Raw genomic sequence first — 20,343 nt, forward strand, 5'->3', positions numbered from 1 at the left:
TTCTGTGCAATAACTAAAAGGGCACATCACTAGATAATGGATGTTAAAGATGCATTCGGTTAGGTGATCTTGGTTTCTTCCTCTCTGTGCTGTGCACAGTCCACATGGCAACCCAGTTCCGTCACATCGGTTTCATGGCTTCATTTAAAAAACTCAGATGGCTAGAGGAACTAGGTTTTCAGATCACTAGCATATAAACAGTAAGCAGATTTCTGACACACAAGTTACATTCAAAGAACTGCTTTTTTTCCAACTACAGATATCTTAGAGGGCTTTGAACTGCATTTATTTCTAAAGCAACCGAAATTCAGTGCTACAAACAGAGGATTATAACTTCAGGAGAAGAATAAGCAGAAGGAGCAGATGAACTCTCAGGGCCATAGTCTTCCTTTGATCTTGTAAAACTCCTATTGACATCTGGAGTTCCCAGTCTGGTAAGAAAATAGACTATAAACCGAATGGAACAAAGATACCAGTCCAATATTTTGGTGAAGACTTTAAAACCATACTGTACAGGGACTCTCCTGCCATCCAGAAAAACTGACATAAGGTACAGAATCATCCTTTATCAGATATTTTTAGATGGCTATTAAGAGTCTTTAAAAAACTCAATTGTATGAAACACAATGAAATATTTATCTAAATTAAGAAATCGCTTGTTCTATTTATAATTTTTTCTGGTTCTTGTATTTTTAAAAAATCTAATATTAATGATGCCAAGATTTTTTTTTCCTTCTCTTCTTCCCCTCAGGTCTTTTCTTAGCAACAGTGAATTCACATGGAGTAACTTAAAGACAACAGAAAGCTAGAATACAACTTGCTATTCAAAGCAAATTATGATTTAAAGCTACTCTTAAAAATAAGAGAAGGAAAATGGGATGGGGATTGTTTAATTTTTAGACGTTATTATTATTGGCTAATGTTGACATATTTCCTTTGTTTCTTAGGGGGTAAAAGTGTTGTTTTTAAACTGGCAAATGCACTCTTCAGAGGTCCTTTCCCATCCCATTCACAGGGAGAGGTTAAAGGTTCAATTTCATGGCCTCCATGCAGGCAGTACTCTCCCTCACAGGCCGCAATAGCATTACCTGCAAAGGATAGGATGCAGTTGTACGACAGACGCATCTTGTTTTTTTTTTTTCTTTCTACTTTTAATGACCCTCTTATTGAATATTGGGCTGAAATATAAATTAAAAAACACGTTGGAAAGGATGTACAACCGAAGGCTGTGTATGTATATACAGTATGTCAAAAAGCCTTTATTTTTATACTTCAAATGCTCTAAATTAATAAAAAGTAATAATTACCATGTTATCTTTTATTTTTTATTTTCAAAATGCTTCAGTGACCTAGCCTCATGGTAGAAATAATCTTTAGTAGTAGTAAAGAATAGGTATCGTCTAGAATGTGCAGATATTTTTGTTGATGTCAGCTACTGAGGTAGCATTTCAGGAGGCAAATAAAAAATCCAGTTTGGTTCTGTCAGTGCCAAGGAGATATTTTTTTGGAGTGCATGTTAGTACAGGAATCTTTGGAAATGCCAAGAACGTACTTCTATTTTGAAACATTTTTCCCTTCATAATACACATTTTAACACTGCAGATAGATGACTTCATACCAGAAGCTGTCACTTTAATAATTTGGAAATGTACTTTAAACAGTCTTTTTAAGAATGGCATAGGTAAGAGTTCTGAAAAAAGATATTTGGATGCAAACACGGCACAAATGGGCCCAAGGAGTGGTTCCAAATTGTTATTTAACATGAAACTATTTCAGCAACAAAAATTGTTTTCAAAGGGAATTATGTAGTAGTTCAACATAATTTCATGTTTTCTATTTGTCCTAAAAGACTTCACATATCATGATTTAAAAAAACAGTGCCAGTAGCTTTGGGAAAGTAGAGGTGTGATGTAGATTATTACTCTAAAGAAAACCAATGGATTTAAATTTTAACATAAAATTCAATATTTTTAAAATGCCATTTTAGTGTACTTTAAAAATCTTTTCCTTGTGCCTTTTAGTTATTATTTATGGAAGAATTCCTTAAAAGAACTGTTCAAATTTTGGCTTAATTTTTTTTTATGACTTTAAGCATTTCTTGATCTCTTGGGGAAAAAAGTAATTATGAATACAATGAATTTTCATTGTGAATCAGTGTGAGGAATACAGGTCATGAGATTTATATTGCTTTTATGAACTATATCTGATTTCTATGCTCGATTAACACACCTCCTTACTTCATATTATTTTCTCACAGATTTATGGATGTGGCCAAAACTACTGTCTCAAATTGTCTAGAGATAATTTTTGGAGTATCAAAATAGATTTTCATGAATCTAGAGTTCATGAATAAACTGTTTCCCCTTAATTGTACATAAGATTGTAAATTATAATTCTACAATTATCAGCCCAGTGCTGTATAGCAAATATCCATTATTTCAACACTTCATAGGTAATCACCAGTTCTCTTGAAGCCATGAATAGGTGTATTCATAAACCAGCAGCATCACTGCACCACCTAGAAAAGAAAAGAGCTGCTTTTTATCTCAAATCCTGCAAAATAGCATCATTTTTCCCACTGGGTTTCTGGATCTGTGAAGTCCCATTAGCCAATCAAGCAGGGGCTGCTTAGACTCACCAGTCTTTGGGCTCTAATACGCTGATGTAAAACTATTGTGGAAAATTCTCACAGCAAAATCAAGAACATCTTGAGTCTCCAAATACATTTTTTCCCCATGAGTTTCTGTGACTTTCAGCATTTCTCATCAGATTCTTTTTCAGGCACTCTTAATTTTTAAAAGTAAATAAATATAGACACATTTAGTCATGTAAGGGCATGTGGCTTTCCTGCAAACAAACCTTCATATTTTTCATATGTAGGCAAAGGATTTATCTTTTTCAGTTCATAATTAACATTGTCCTAGTTGCATTCAAGAAGGAACTCTCTAAGAGGGTACTTGACAGATGAGTCCAGCTTTCGCATATAGCCTTCAGACTGGGTTGCAATGTGAAAAATAGCTTCTGAATATTTAAAAATATGTGCATTACAAAATATAGCTAGCTTTCATCCTCCTCTTGTTTTCCTTCCTCTTCGCCTCATATAAATGAAAATTGGTAGTGGGGTTTGGGTGCCATAAGACCACCATTCAGCTTGAAAGAGAAGAGTTCTATAACTGGCTTCCAAGAGGTTTGCTATGTAATATGTCAACAAGAATATGATACAGAAAACTAAGCACCCAGGTTGCAGAATACCAAGAAAGCAGGAGAGGCATTTGCATGTGGAGGATTTTGTGTTCTGTCTGATGCCGTAAATGGCACGTCTCCCATGCTCTTGAATATAATCTATCCTCTCATGTCTGTGTGAAAAATGTGGACAGATACCCTGAGCACAACTTTAAGAAGACTTGGCTGCACAAATAGAAGATGGACTTCTGACGAAAACAACCAGAACTTGATTTTGATCTTAGTTATTTTGTACACACTGCCATCTGTGTGAGTGTGTGTTTTTTTAATCTACAGGCCACACATGTTTGTGTAACCTTATACCAAAGATAATTACCTGCCTGTAATTTTCATTTTTAACCCATGAAGATACTCTATTAGACCCCTCTCAGCTGCTGTAGCCCTCTTGGTACTCTGGCAAACAAAGACGACCCACTAACACAGGGCTGTTAATACCTATGTAATTGCTGTGTTTACTCTTCTTAACTGTTTTCAGTGTAAGACAAGAACATGCAGAATTGGGTTAGTTTTCAGCCTAGTGATGTCTGGAGTTTGACCCACAGACTTCACGATTCTCCTTTCATGGGAGGTAACTGGTTGTTAGCCACACAGAGCTGCTGAGGCTGTTATAAAAAAGGTGAGATGCTTCCCTACTACGAAGGATAAAAGTTGCAGATTTACCTTTCTTTCATTTTTCACTCTTTCTGAAAAAATCTTGTCCTTAAGTCAAATGTCACACCTTTCTACCTTTCCTTTCAAGTTGCTAGGGCTTCCATGTTCGGAGGACTTAGATGTGAGTGGGGGCCTGGTCCTTGAACGAGATTTCCAGTCATTCACAGTTGTGTTTAGCCTGGATGGTACATTCACAGCAACCCATTTCATCGTATTTAACACTATATCAACTCAGGACACCTCATGCAAAAACATTTGAAAAGCCAACCAAACATTTGCAAGCCTCTAACAAACCTTGGGGTCAGATTATTTAAGAGTTTGGGATTAAGGTTCCAGTCAATTACTGTTTTAGGTTAAACTCTCCCTGATCACCACTCCTTTTAGGCCCATCGCCTCCTGAGAAAGCTGGGTTAGGGTCATTCTTATGATTTTCTCTAATACTAGGTCTACCAGCAGGTTTTTACTGTGCGGTGAAGGGAAAACACCACATACGTGCAGACAGAGTTGCACAGAATCACCAAGATTCTTTACAATTGGCTTTGTTTTTACACTCGGGCCAATGACTAACAGGAGGCAAGTCTGAATCTCAAATGTGGAGCAAAATCCATGCTTATATGACTAGACAGGTTGGGATCGATGGATCGGGAATTGTGGAAGTGTTTTCTAAATACGTGTCAGTGTGGGGGTGCCTGGCTGGCTCAGTCGGTTAAGCGTCCAACTGCGGCTCAGGACATGATCTCGCGGTTGGTGAGTTCGAGCCCTGTGTCGGGCTCTGTGCTGACAGCTCGGAGCCTGGAGCCTGCTTTGGATTCTGTGTCTCCCTCTCTCTCTGCCCCTTCCCCAGCTCACACTCTGCCTATCCCTTAAAAAGAAATAAGCATTAAAAGAAAAAAAAATTTTTAAATATGTGAAAGTGTGAGCTGTTCACTGCCTTCAGTTTACAGACCATTGTTCTCTATCCTCACATTGGTAGAAATGCTGGTTCACTGGGCTGAGATTTGATGGTCAACATGCCTGTGTGTGACATTGGTGTTAAAAGGGAGGAATGGGAAAGGGAGAGAGGAGAGGAGCAGGTGAAGCTTCTGGGAAAGAATACTAGGATGTCTAAGCAGGTGAGTGTGGCCTGGTTAAAAAAATATGTGGGCTAGTGCATACCTCTGTCCTTACACAGAAGGTTGCTTATAACCCAAGACTATTTGCCCAGGCAGTTGGGTCTGCAGCAGTTATTTTCTCATCTATTTACACAGAGGCAGCTGACTCTCCCTGTGGGAATGGGAGCCGGCTTTATTTTGTGGGCTGGCATCTTGAGGTGAGGCCCTGAGCCAGGAGCCTCCACCGTCATGCTGACAGAGGCCCAGAAGGTGAGTGCTAGGCCGCAGCACCACAGCTCCCTGGACAGTATTCACAACTCACAGGTGATTGCGAAGCCAAGTGGTTCTTGCCATTTGTGGAGGCAAGTTATCCCTCTTTTCTGTTTTTGAAAAGAATGAACCTGGGGCACCAGGAAAGTTTTACTGGGCTGCTCCCTCACTCACTGAGAATCCTTTCCTGTAGCCAGAAGCCACTGTATGTACATCTCTGTGCTCACTCAAACTTCAACTGGCTGTGGATCCTTTTCTATTGACTTAAGCTGGGCTTTTTGGCTTCTATCAGTCTCTAGCAAGGCCTTAAATAGTACCTTATAAACAGAGGTGGAAAACATTTTTTTTTTTAAGAAAACATTTCTAATGGATACCTTTAATATCTTGAATACTCCTAGACAACTTTATATCCTCAAGATTTCCATCTTTCACAGTGTGATAAACTTAATGTGTTGCTGATAGACACAAATAAAAAAAAAAGCGACACCAGAATAAAGAAGGGAGGATATAAGTAATAAAAACATCATTACCTGGTCCAAGCCTCATAATCTTGGGAAGCAGGCCTTTGTACAAAGCTAAAATCCTACAACAGGAAGGGAAAGAGCAACATTCATAACTCTGAAAAGAAAATGGGGTTGTACCTCAGCTTTATGGAGCTGCTGACGCAGCATCTAAAAGAACATTTATTTGAAATTACACATATCGCAAACCAAAAAATATCTGGCTATGCGTCTTCTGCAGCAAATTGGACAAAGGGAAAGAGTTAATCAATTCTTTGATGCCCAAGCTCTGCTGATCATCTCCACCAGAAATATGACTTTCATCAGTGAGATGGCTTTTGCTCTGAACACAGGTCTTACTTTCAAGACAGCTGTGTACATGGACAAAATGACTTTTGTAATCGAATTTAAAAGACCACAAACTCAGTCTGCACAAAAGGAAATATGATATAGCTTCGATCGAAATAAAGTATTACTTGCTTACTTGAGAATAAGATCTGGGTGAAGAGGTATGAAGAGACAAATGTAAGACTCAAAAACACTAGCAGAAAAAAACCTGTACTTCACATTTTTGAAAGAAAACCCCTTGCACAGAACTCTCGTGTTTAATTCCCCCAGGAGAATATAATGAGGTGACATTTTGATTAGATTTACAGTTAGAAGACAATCACTCTCCTGCCCACACATTAGCAGGGTGTATTAGAGCATATTGTGCAAACTGACAAGCAAAAGGTTCATCTTCGCATTCTCAAACATACAGCGGATTGTAGGATGGTGGCCCGAGGTTCTTGATGGTGTCAGAACTCCTTGCCAACATTTCCTTACTGTGTTATCTCACGAAGTTTGTCATTCATTAGAGCTTTTCCAACACACACCCAATTTCGGAGGGTTTAGTGGCTCTCATCAAAATGGAAGCACAGTATAGCTTTAATAATACGTGAACCCTGCACATTTATTAAAATAAGAATGTTACCCTTCTTCCTGGTAGACTGTTGCCATTGTTTTAAAACAGGTTCTGTACTTGATCTCTCCAGGAACTGGCTGAGGCCCTTGAATCCTACTTTTGGCAACATCAAAAGGGATGTTAATGACTGAGGCTATTGTGCCCGAGAGAAGACCAATCCCAAATTTTCTCAAAAACTCCAAGGTTGGATCCTAAAAGAAAAGAAGAATAAAATAACAGAAAGGGAAGCGGAAGCCCCTAAATTGGCTCAACACTATAAAGCAATATGTATTTAAGCAGAGCATTGCACTCCCCGGCACCCTCCTGTTATTCCAGCGGAACACATTAGGATTTCCTAGGCTGGAACTTGTTTTCTTGACAATCCCATTGGCTATGTTTTTACACATGGTCTAAATTGCTGAAGTACACATTTCCTCACACAGGATTTATAAACACAGTTCATAAAGAAAGACTGGTATGGCATATGGGGATGATTTGTATAATTGGGCTTCACAATGTACTTAGTATTACTGTATCAAAACAGGAGAAATCCAAGCACACTATTAGCTAATTGGCCAGAATATTTTACAAATGACAGCAACTTCCACCATGAAGCCTACTAAAATGCTCATTTGTGTGTGGACCCCCAAATGTTAAATTAAATCAAGGCTACTCTTGGTCTGCTGCTATTCCCCTCCAGGTTTTTTGCATTTATTTTCACGTGTAGCTGATCCACTGTACTGAGAAGTGCTAGCTTCCTGTTATTAACAAACCAACTTGGGGAGGCTGCAAAACAGCCTGTGACATTCTGTGCATTATAAACAGTAGTAAGTCACTGGACTAATTGGCTGAAGAATTTACAACCTATTGTTCCTGAGTTATTCTTCCTTCGTGGCAAAGGAAGAGAAGGAGAGAGAGAGGCACAGAGAAGGTGGTGGGGAGAGAGAAGAGAGAGAGAGAGGAGAGGGAGACGGAGAGAGAGAAATTTCTCCTATTTGAATTTAGGTCCTCTACTTTGGTCGGATTTGATTTTCTACCCTCCCTGCTCTGCTTTCTGACATCAAAGTATTTAATTAGGTCTTATGTGGGAGTCACTTTCCTTCAGCCTATTTTTGTGCCCAGTGAGCTCACATTATGCTTTGTTATAATGAATTTGCTGGGAAGTTCTCATTATGTTTTCAGCCTCAGTTCTTGCCCTGAAGAGAGGTCATCCCACAAACCATGCAGAAGCTCATGAAGACCCCCCCCCCATCTTTCTCCTGCCCTCTCATTTGGTCAGTATTTCGGGAGTATCTTCACACAGGAACAGTACAGGGTAGTGCCGTGATGCTGTTTTACCCAGGAGAACATAAGTGGAGAGACATACCCCACTTACTTAAAAAATCATGTCTGAGCATTGCATGCTTCTAGCTTCTCTGGAAGAAGAAAACTCTTGGAAGCTCTGAAATTTTCAACCGAACCAAGAGCCAGATACCATCACAGAAGCCCCTATGTGGCTAAATATAAAAAGTGAAGGGTTCGGTAATAATTCTTGGATCTGGGCCATACAGGTGCCGGGTAGGTTTAAAGGGATTTAAAAACCAACAGGGTGTTTCAACAGGAAAAACAATGCAGTGATTGCAGTATGAGTGAGGTGTGTTTAAATAATTCCCCCTCCCCCCATTTTTTTCTCTTTTACAAGGAGAGAAAAATGCCTTTATGTTACCCTTCTCCATCATGGCCCAGAAGCAGAACCGGGGCTCAGAAGGATGGGGTGTTCGGGCCTGGCTCTGGTTTGTCTGACCTTGCACGAGTCACCAAATCACACAGAGCCCAGTGTGCAGAGGGACAAGTTTAACACCTGCCTTACCTTTGTACTGTATTATTTTCCTGAAAAATAAAAACAATAATAGCAATAAAAGTGCTATGAACGTTGGATAAGCCTGGCAGAAAACGGACAGTATTATTATGTAGACTGTTCTGTAGAGTCTCAAAACATCCTGTAATAAGATTCTCTTACAGTATCCCTGTGACACAGCCCAGCTCTCCTTTTTGAATTGAGGACAAGGGTGGTAATGATGGCTTGTACGTACACTGCCCTTTTGGGACGTTTGGGGGACCCTGTCAAGCATGCGGCCTCTCCCGTCTCCTGATGTGTTCACTGAGGACTAGAGGTTGGGGGTGGTGTTCGGCACTTGATGAAGGTCACTGTGCTAAAAGTCACTGCTGGAGGCCAAAACCGAAAGTCTTCAGCCTATCACAGTGTTCATTAGCACAAGTACGTGTTGAGCCCAGGGTTGCTATACACTTTCCAGACTAGTTGTAAGGTCCCACAGTGGTTTCCCACAACAGATGTGCAACAGAATCACCTGAGAGCATTGCAAAACGTGGATGCCTGGGCCCCACGTCAGGTTCCCGGATCAAAATCACATGGGAAAGGGCCTGAAAATGATTTTAAAAGATCCCCAGGACTTCTGAAGCTGCCAAGCTGAGGACCCATGTCCAGGAATCAGTGATTTTGATATTCCACGCGGGCAAAGCAGATGGTCAGTTGCTACCCTTCCGGGCATTCAAGGAAGGAGAAGACTTCTTGGGACAGCCAAGAGGTATTCCTCACCACCTGGTCTCTGGGCCCTTGGCCAGTTTCGTCCTTGGAGCCCATGGTTTGCTTTATGCAGCAACCTCGCCTGGGACTGGGTGTGCCAAGGAGAGCCCTCTCAGCTTGCCTCTTGCCTCTGCTTTTTTTTTTTTTTTTTGCTACATGTCATCGACCATTCTCAAAATGCAGCCTCTCAACATACCTCTCCCCTGCATCCCCTGCTGGCCACTCCCACTGCTGTGGCTTAGGTTCCTGTTACCTTACCAGGTCTTGTTTTCTTTTTGCTCTCTATCATCTATTCTTCACAGTGGCACCAGGCTCTCTTATTTGGAAAAGCAGATCTGCTCCTGGTCCCAAAGATCCTCAATCCTTCCCCACTGAACGGAGAGTAAAGCCAAAGCTCCTCACTTGGCCTTTGGTTTCTTTCCTACCATATGCTTCCAACTTCTCTCTCCAGCCTCAAGTTCTGCACCTCCACCCCACTCCCATGCTATAGTCACCCTGGGTAAATCATAATCGTGCAAAGTTAAGCCGAGCACTTTTCTAACTCTCTTATTCAAATGACTTACACAGCCTATAATGTCCTTCTCCATTACAGTCACCTAACGTGGTCACACTCCACCTTAGAGTTCAGCTTGATTCCCACCTTGCCCAAGACACTTAATGGATCCCTGTCAAAACTGATTTCTCCCTCTTCTGTACTCTTGAACTCCGGTATGAACCACAATCATTGCCCTTGCTAAGGCTCACTTTGCGTCTGGCTTATTTTTGCACGTATCTCTCATCCCTGCTGGCTTGTGAGTTGGCACCGCCTAGAGACATGTGTTACTTCTCTTTGGGTCACCTATTACACAGTGTACACAGTAGGCACTAAATAAATGTCTGCCGATTGGCCTATCGAGGTACTTGTTCAGTTATTTTTTAGAAGCAGTGAGAATCAGGCCTAGCCCTTCATCATTACTTCTCAAGATTCAGCATCTTCTATCCTAGAAACGAACCTCTACTAGAACTTTACATGGGGACACTAACATGGGGACATGACAGGGCATTGGCATTTGTAAAGAAAAGTATTTCAGGGCAAATAAATTGAGACTCTCATGTCACAGAGCTAAGCCTGGGCTTGCTAGATCCCATTGCTCAGTGGCTCACAGGGAGAACCATGATACGGCAGTCTGTGACCAGATCTTAGCGGAAGAATGTGATGGGCATAGAGTAAGGTCTTGAAACATTACTCCTAGGCTCTTTTTTTCTTATACTTCCTGATCTTTTCTTAGTAGGGAGAGGCACCCACTTGCCTGAAGAATGAGGATTATTGTAGCAAGACTACAGAGAGTAAAAGGTAATATTCAGTGTTTTTGGTTTTTAAACTATGCCCTTTCATGTATTATATCAGTTAATCTTCACAAAAACTTTGATGTAAGAACTATTATTATTCCTGTTTTAAAAATGAGGTAACTGAAAGATTAATTATAAGAAGGGAATTTTTGTTACATCCATATGAACCAAGGCTTTGTGTTAGGTCATAATTTTTCTTTTTTTAAATTTTTAATGTTTATTCATTTTTGAGAGAGAGAGAGAGAGAGAGAGAGAGAGAGACAGACAGACAGACAGACAGAGGGTAAGCAGGGGAGGAGCTGAGACAGAGGGAAACACAGAATTCAAAGCAGGCTCCAGGATCTGTGCTGTCAGCACAGAGCCCGACATGGGCCTTGAACTCATGAACTGTTGAGATCATGACCTGAGCCAAAGCCGATGCTTAACCGGCTAAGCCACACAGGCACCCTGTCTTTTTCTTTTTTTTTAATGTTTGTTTATTTTTTGAGAAAGAGAGAGAGAGAGAGAGACAGACAGACAGACAGAATGAGAGGGAAACACAGAATCCAGAGCAGGCTCCAGGCTCTGAGCTGTCAGCACAGAGGCCCACATGGGGCTCAAACACACAAACTGCAAGATCATGACCTGAGCTGAAGTTGGATGCCTAAGTGACTGAGCCACCCAGGTGCCCCTAGGGCATGTTTTTTCTACTGATACTCTTTAGAGTCAGTGGCTAGGCTGGTGGGAGAGGTGTCCCAGCACCACTTGAAATTATAAGCAATGCTTCTGTGTATGTGTAGATGGGTTTTTCTGGAAAGAGTGTCTATAGATTTTGTCAGGCTCATAAAAGCTTAGAAAAACTTCATGAAACTATTTCCTCTACCAATAAATTTATAAAGTAAGAAGAGGGAGGTCAGGGTTGAAAACACTGGGGCTGAAAAAAGAAAGCCCTCATCTTCACAGGGGTTATCAGGCAATTCACCTTAGTGGAAAGATTTCTACACACATTCCTGCCCTGGACTCGGTTACTCATAACCATTTCTATGAACTCAGTGGTTCTCAAAGTATGGTGCTTGAACCATTATCATCAATACTACATGGGAACTTCTTAGAAAGAAAAATTGGGGTCCTATCCCAGGCCTACTGATGGCGATGGAGCTCAGCAATCTGTTTAAACGAGTCCTCCCAATTACTCTGCCGGACACTAAAGTCTGAGAACCACTGGTCAACTGGAAGTTTATGGTTCATCTCTCTGTATCCTTGGGTTGGGTAAGAGATGCTCCGAGAAGCTCTGGATGTGCTGGGGAGGACTGTAAAGCTTTCTTTGGTGGAAACAGGGCTTTATTTAAGGTTGCAGAGCTAAAGGCAATGCTATTAACTCTTTCCACCTCTCCTACCCCCAACTCAGTCCAAAGCAAGAATGCCCACTGTGAGGTTTTGGGTATGAGTGATACCTGTCACATAATCTGAATAGGTCATTCTGTACTGGCCATCAGTGAATCACTCAAGCATTTCTGTCAATAATGATAACACATCACAAATTAATAGCAAAAATAGAAACATATATGTGATATAATACTTGTATTATTTTTCATAACTTTCATGAGAAATAATGGTACTATTAATTGTTACTTATTGCTAGACACCATCTTTTTTTTTTTTTTAGGTAGGCTCCATGCCCAGCATAGAGCCCAACATGGGGCTTGAACTCATCACCCTGAGATCAAGACCTGAAACAAGAGCAAGAGTTGGACACACTCAACTGACTGAGCCACACAGGTGCCCCCAAGATACCATCTTATATTCAAAAAATATATACAAAACATAAGAACCCTGTGGATTCGGTATGTAACACCATTTTAAAGATAAGGACACAAGACTGAGAGAGTTAAATCAGTTGTCCAAGATCACACTGCTTACAAGAGGTAGAGCCTGGATTTGAACTCATGTTCTTCTGATTCTCAACCATATATTCTTAACCATCATATCATATTGTTTCTATCCATCATTCATTTTTTGTTTATTCATCCAGCAAACATTTACTGGATGTCTATATATGCCTGGTCCTACACTGGGTGCTAGAGGTGAGTGTGAAGGTAAATGATCCAGAAAGGGGGTGGGAGGGCATTAATTATCAAGTATTACAGTACAATGTGATAAGAAAGTGGGGATGTGAACAAAGTGCAGGGGAAATATTCTGTAGGGAGAAGGAGGTTACTCTTGGGCTTTCACTCTCAAAGTCCTGTGAGAAAGTACCTAGCTTCTCTGCCTCTTAAAAACTTAGTCACTTCTTGATCTCTGTGTCCAACATCCCAACTTCTCTGGGGAGGCCCCCAAAACTGGCATCTTTCTGGCAAGTTGTGGAGTTCTGACAGGTTTAGCTACCTGGGGGAGAACTGAAATGGAGGTTTCATAGTCCTCCCCTTTCTCAGCACAGAGCAGACAAAGATGGCAGCTGCCTGCTTCACCCTGAGGAAACAACATACTATCAGACAACCAATGGGTCAAAAAAGAAAGTAGAAAATAACTTGAGACAAACATAAATGAAAAGACAATATAGATAAAAGGAAAAGACAAAACTTACGGGATGTAGTAAAAGAATACTCAGAGGTAACTCCATAGTGATAAACATCTACATTAAAAGAGAAAATCTAGGGGTGCTGGGTGGCTCAGTCGGTTGAGCTTCCAACTTTGGCTTGGTCCTAATATCATGGTTTGTGAGTTCGAACCCCGCTTTGGGCTCTGTGCTGACAGCTCAGAGCCTGGAGCTGCTTCAGATTCTGTCTGTCTCTCTCTGCCCCCAACCCACTCATGTTCTGTCTCTGTCTCTCTCTCTCTCTCTCTCCCTCAAAATAAATAAGCATTAAAAAAAGATCTCAAATAAACAACCTAATTTTACAGCTCAAGGAGCTAGAAAAAAGAAGAAAAAATTCAGTCCAAAATTAGCAGAAGGAAAGTAATAATAAAGATTAGAGCAGGGATAAATAGAGACTAGAAAAAAAAAGAAAAAAAAATGAAATTGAGTTCATTTTTTGAAAAGATAAAAGTGGCAAACCCTCAGCAAGACTAATAAAGTTAAAATGAGAAGAATTGATGTTTTGAGAAGATGGCAGCGTAGAAGGACACTGGGCTCACCTCATCCTGCTGATTGCTTAGATTCCACCCACATCTGCCTAAATAACCCAGAAAACCACCAGAAGACTAGCAGAACGGACACTCCGGAGCCAAGCCAAGCCAAGAGGCCCACAGAAGAGGGTAGGAAGGGCAGAGAGGCAGTAAGTGCTACACGACTGGCGGGAGGGAGCCAGGCAGTTGAGGGGCAGCCTGCCCGGCAAGGCAGAGCCCCCAAATTCTGGCTTGCAAAAGAGGAGGGGATGGACTGCATGAGTTCTGACAGCTAGTGGGACTTAACATCTGGAATTTTAAGTCAACAGCTCTGCTCACGGATTGCAGGGAGGGCAAGAGGACACCTGGAGGGAGAGTTGTTGAGCCCCAGAAGGACAGAGCTTGGTGGGGGAACAAAGGCGCTGGCAAGCGCCATTTCTCTCTCCCATCCCCTAGCTGAAATTCCAAAGGGAACCAGTTCCCATCACCGAACTTGCTTACACCGCGCAAATGCCCAACGCTGTGCTTCTCTGGGTCCATCCCTCTGATGGGCCTGCCTCCCTCCCGGTGCTGCAGGGCCCCTCCTGCAGGGGGCCACTGATGGCAAAGCTAGCTAAGCTTGCCTCTCCCACCCCTGTGCACCTTGTTGATCTACCCCATCTAATATGCCCTTGGCCAGATCCCATCGAAGCAGCACCACAAGCCTGGCAGTGTGCAAGCAGCCCAGACAGGGGCCACGCCACGCCACAGTGAGTCCTGCTCCTGGGAGAGGGGAAGATAAGGTACACACCAGTCTGACTGTGGCCCCAGCGGTGGCCTGGGGGCAACCATCGGGTCTGACCGTGGCCCCGCCAACCAACACAAGTTTCTCCGGACAGCACAGGGGAAGTGCCCTGCAGTTTGGACTACCTCAGGGACTACCCAAAATGACCAAATGGAAGAATTCTCCTCAAAAGAAACTCCAGGAAGCAGCGACAGCTAACGAATTGATCAAAACTGATTTACGCAATATAACAGAACAAGAATTTAGAATAATAGTCATAAAATTAATCACTGGGCTTGAAAAAAGCATTGAGGATAGCAGAGAATCTATTGCTACAGACATCAAGGGACTAAAAAATAGTCATGAGGAACTAAAAAAAATACTATAAATGAGGTGCAAAATAAATTGGAGGTGGCCATAGCACGTATTGAAGAGGCAGAGGAGAGAATAGGTGAATTAGAAGATAAAATTATGGAAAAAGAGGAAGCTGAGGAAAAGAGAGATAAAAAAAATCCAGGAGTATGAGGGGAGAATTAGAGAACTAGGTGAAGCAATCAAGCAGAACAATATCCGTATCATAGGAATTCCAGAAGAAGAAGAGAGAGAGAGAAAGGGGCTGAAGGCATACTTGAACAAATCATAGCTGAGAACTTCCCTGATCTGGGGAAGGAAACAGGCATTGAAATCCAAGAGGCACAGAGAACTCCCTTCAGATGTAACTTGAATCGATCTTCTGCACAACATATCATAGTGAAACTGGAAAAATACAAGGATAAAGAGAGAATTCTGAAAGCACCTAGGGATAAACAGGCCCCATCTTACAAAGATAGACACATGATGGTAGTAGCAGACCCATCTACTGAAACTTGGCAGGCCGGAAAGGAATGGCAGGAAATCTTCAATGTGATGAACAGAAAAAAATATGCAGCCCAGAATCCTTTATCCAGCAACTCTGTCATTCAGAATAGAAGGAGAGATAAAGGTTTTCCCAAACAAACACAAACTGAAGGAACTCATCACCACTAAATCATCCCTACAAGAGAGGCTAAGGGGGACTTTGTGAGTAAAATGTTACAAGGACCACAAAGTACCAGAGACATCACTACAAGCATGAAACCTACAGACATCACAGTGACTCTAAACCCGTATCTTTCAATAATAACACTGAATGTAAATGGACTAAATGCTCCAACCAAAAGACACAGGGTATCAGAATGGATAAAAAAAACAAGACCCATCTATTTGCTGTGTACAAGAGACTCATTTTAGACCTGAGGACACCTTCAGATTGAAAGTGAGGGGATGGAGAACTATCTATCATGCTACTGGAAGTCCAAAGACAGCTGGAGTAGCCATACTTATATCAGAAAACTAGACTTTAAATTAAAGGTTGTAACAAGAGATGAAGAAGGGCATTATATAATAATTACAGGGTCTATCCATCAAGAAGACCTAACAATTACACATGTCTACGCACCGAATACGGGAGCCCCCAAATGTATAAAACAATTAATCATAGACATAAGCAGCCTTATTGATAAGAATGTGGTAATTGCAGGGGACTTTAATACTCCAATTACAACAATGGATAGATCATCTAGACACAGAATCAATAAAGAAACAAGGGCCCTGAATGATACATTGGATCAGATGGACTTGATAGATATATTTAGAACTCTGCATCCTAAAGCAACAGAATATACTTTCTTCTCGAGTGCACATGGAACATTCTCCAAGATAGATCACATACTGGGTCACAAAGCAGCCCTTCATAAGTATAAAAGAATTGAGATCATACCATGCACACTTTCAGACCACAATGCTGTGAAGCTTGAAATCAACCACAGGAAAAAGTCTGGAAAACGTCCAAAAGCATGGAAGTTAAAGAACACTCTACTAAAGAATGAATGGGTCAACCAGGCAATTAGAGAAGAAATTAAACAATACATGGAAACAAATGAAAATGAAAACATAACAATCCAAATGTTTTGGGATGCAGCAAAGGCAGTCCTGAGAGGAAAATACACTGCAATCCAGGCCTATCTCAAGAAACAAGAAAAATCCCAAATACAAAATCTAACAGCACACCTAAAGGAAATAGAAGCAGAACAGCAAAGATACCCCTACCCCAGCAGAAGAAGAGAAATAATAAAGATTGGGACAGAAATAAACAATATAGAATCTAAAAAACCTGTAGAGCAGATCAATGAAATCAAGAGTTGGTTTTTGAGAAAAATAAACAAAATTGATAAACCTCTAGCCAGGCTCCTCAAAAAGAAAAGGGAGATGACCCAAATAGATAAAATCATGAATGAAACTGGAATTATTACAACCAATCTCTCAGAAATACAAGCAATTATCAGGGAATACTATGAAAAATTATATGCCAACAAACTGGACAACCTGGAAGAAATGGACAAATTCCTAAGCACCCACACACTTCCAAAACTCAAACAGGAAGAAACAGAAAATTTGAACAGACCCATAACCAGCAAAGAAATTGAGTCAGTTATCAAAAACCTCCCAACAAATAAGAGTCCAGGACCAGATGGCTTCCCTGGGGAATTCTACCAGACATTTAAAGCAGAGATAACACCTATCCTTCTCAAGCTATTCCAAAAAATAGAAAGGGAAGGAAAACTTCCAGACTCATTCTATGAAGCCAGCATTACTTTGATTCCCAAACCAGACAGAAACCCAGCAAAAAAGGGAACTATAGGCCACTATCTCTGATGAATATGAATGCAAAAATTCTCAACAAGATACTAGCAAATTGAATTCAACAGCATACAAAAAGAATTATTCACCAGGATCAAGTGGGATTCATTCCTGGGCTGCAGGGCTGGTTCAATGTTCAGAAATCAATCAATGTGATAGATCACATTAATAAAAGAAAAGATAGGAACCATATGATCCTGTCAATCTATGCAGAAAAAGCATTTGACAAAATTCAGCATCCTTTCTTAATAAAAACCCTCAAGAAATTAGGGATAGAAGGAACATACTTAAACATCATAAAAGCCATTTATGAAAAGCCCACAGCTAATATCATCCTCAAAGGGGAAAAACTGAGAGCTTTCCCCCTGAGATCAGGAGCACAACAGGGATGTCCACTCTCACCGCTGTTGTTTAACATAGTGTTGGAAGTGCTAGCATCAGCAATCAGACAACAAAAGGAAACCAAAGGCATCAAAACTGGCAAAGATGAAGTCAAGCTTTCACTTTTTTCAGATGACATGATATTATACATGGAAATCCTGACAGACTCCACCAAAAGTCTGCTAGAACTGATACATGAATTCAGCAGTCACAGGATACGAAATCAATGTATAGAAATCAGTTACATTCTTATACACTAATAAAGAAGCAACAGAAAGACAAAGAAAGAAACTGATCCCATTCACAATTGCACCAAGAAGCATAAAATACCTAGGAATAAACCTAACCAAAAGATGTACAAGATCTGTATGCTGAAAACTATAGAAAGCTTATGAAGGAAATTGAAGAAGATACAAAGAAATGAAAAACATTCCATGCTCATGGATTGGAAGAATATTGTTAAAATGTCAATACTACCCAAAGCAATCTACACATTCAATGCAATCCCAATCAAAATTGTACCAGCATTCTTCTCGAAGCTAGAACAAGCAATCCTAAAATTTGTATGGAACCACAAAAGACCCTGAATAGCCAAAGTAATGTTGAAGAAGAAGACCAAAGTGGGAGACATCACAATCCCAGACTTTAGCCTCTACTACAAAGCTATAATCATCAAGACAGCATGGTATTGGCACAAAAACAGACACAAAGACAAATGGAATAGAATAGAGACTCCAGAATTGGACCCACAAAAGTATGGCCAACTAATCTTTGACAAAGAAGGAAAGAGCATCCAATGGAAAAAAGACAGTCTCTTTAACAAATGGTGCTGGGAGAACTGGACAGCAACATGCAGAAGAATGAAACTAGACCACTTTCTTACACCATTCACAAAAATAAACTCAAAATGGATGAAGAACATGAATGTGAGACAGGAAACCATCAAAACCCTAGAGGATAAAGCAGGAAAAAAACCTCTCTGACCTCAGCTGCAGCAATTTCTTACTTGACACATCCCCAAAGGCAAGGGAATTAAAAGCAAAAATGAACTATTGGGACTTCATGAAGATAAAAAGCTTCTGCACTGCAAAGGAAACAATCAACAAAACTAAAAGGCAACTGACAGAATGGGAAAAGATATTTGCAAATGACATATCAGACAAAGGGCTAGTATCCAAAATCTATAAAGAGCTCACCAAACTCCATACCCGAAAAACAAATAATCCAGTGAAGAAATAGGCAGAAGACATAAATAGACACTTCTCTAAAGAAGACATCCAGATGGCCAACAGGCACATGAAAAGATGCTCATTGTCTCTCCTCATAAGGGAAATACAAATCAAAACCACACTGAGATATCACCTCATGCCAGTCAGAGTGGCTAAAATGAACAAATTAGGAGACTATAGATGCTGGAGAGGATGTGGAGAAACAGGACCTCTCTTGCACTGTTCGTGGGAATGCAAACTGGTGCAGCCATTCTGGAAAACAGTGTGGAGGTTCCTCAAAAAATTAAAAATAGGTCTACCCTATGACCTAGCAATAGCACTGCTAGGAATTTACTCAAGGGATACAGGAGTGCTGATGCATGGGGCACTTGTCCCCAATGTTTATAGCAGCACTTTCAACAATAGCCAAATTATGGAAAGAGCCTAAATGTCCATCAACTGATGAATGGATAAAGAAGTTGTGGTTTATATATACAATGGAATACTACTTGGTAATGAGAAAGAATAAAATATAGCCTTTTGTAGCAATGTGGATGGAACTGGAGAGTATGCTAAGTGAAATAAATCATACAGAGAAAGACAGATACCATATGTTTTCACTCTTATGTGGATCTGAGAAACTTGACAGAAGACCATGGGGGAGGGGAAGGGGAAAAAAAAGAGAGGAAGGGAGGCAAACCATAAGAGACTCTTAAAGACTGAGAATAAACTGAGGGCTGATAGGGGGTGGGAGGGAGGGGAAAGTGGGTGATGGGCATTGAGGAGGGCACATGTTGGGATGAGTACTGGGTATTGTATGGAAACCAATTTGACAGTAAATTTCATATTAATATAAATAAATAAGAATCAAATAAAATCAGAAATGAAAAAAGAGACATTATAACGTACATCACAGAACTAAAAAGGATAAAAGACTACTATGAATGATTATATGCCAAGAAACTGGACAACCTAGAAGTAGTAGACATATTCCTAGAAACAACCTTCCAAGACTAAATCATGAAGAAATAGAAAGTATGAACAGACCTATAACTAGTATGGAGATTTAATCAGCAATCAAGAACCTGAAGACAAAGGAAAGCCCAGGACCAGATGGTTTCACATTGTTTCTACCAAACTTATAAAGAATTAATACCAATGCTTCTCAAATTCTTTCAAAAAATCAAAAAGTAAAGAACACTTCCAATTCATTTTGTGATACTAGCGTAACCCTTATATCAAAGCTAAAGATACCACAAGGAAAAAACTTAAAAAACTACAGGCCGAGACTCCCGATAAATACAGATTTAAAAATCCTCAATAAAATACTAGCAAATTGAATTCAACAGCACATTAAAAGGATCATACACTGTGGTAAAGTGGGATTTATCTCTGGGATGCAAAGATTTTTCAACACACCAAAATCAATTAATGTGATACAGCACATTAACAGAATAAAGGATAAAAAAATAACATGATCTTCTCAATCGATGCAGAGAACACATTTGACAAAATTCAACCTGCTTTCATGATCAACACCCTCAGAAGGTAAGGAACATAAGGCAAATCCCTCAACAT

The 20,343-nt window shown here is 40.5% G+C and overlaps 1 protein-coding gene across 1 annotated transcript in view; it reads right to left on the reverse strand.

Moving 5' to 3' along the window:
* Positions 1–407: 407 nt before the first annotated feature.
* The window catches only part of SLC25A21 (solute carrier family 25 member 21), a 190,604-nt gene continuing 170,668 nt past the window's right edge, over positions 408–20,343 (reverse strand). Inside the window, 6 exon segments of the mRNA XM_047074695.1 lie at positions 408–431; positions 1,089–1,141; positions 1,144–1,178; positions 2,461–2,518; positions 5,786–5,838; positions 6,729–6,910. Of these exon segments, the coding sequence (XP_046930651.1) occupies positions 408–431; positions 1,089–1,141; positions 1,144–1,178; positions 2,461–2,518; positions 5,786–5,838; positions 6,729–6,910 (405 nt within the window).

This window comes from Lynx rufus, unplaced genomic scaffold (genome assembly GCF_022079265.1).
Source record: "Lynx rufus isolate CCGP_SWC_20201006 ecotype Redwood Valley unplaced genomic scaffold, mLynRuf1.p SCAF_13, whole genome shotgun sequence".
Lineage (NCBI taxonomy): Eukaryota > Metazoa > Chordata > Mammalia > Carnivora > Felidae > Lynx > Lynx rufus.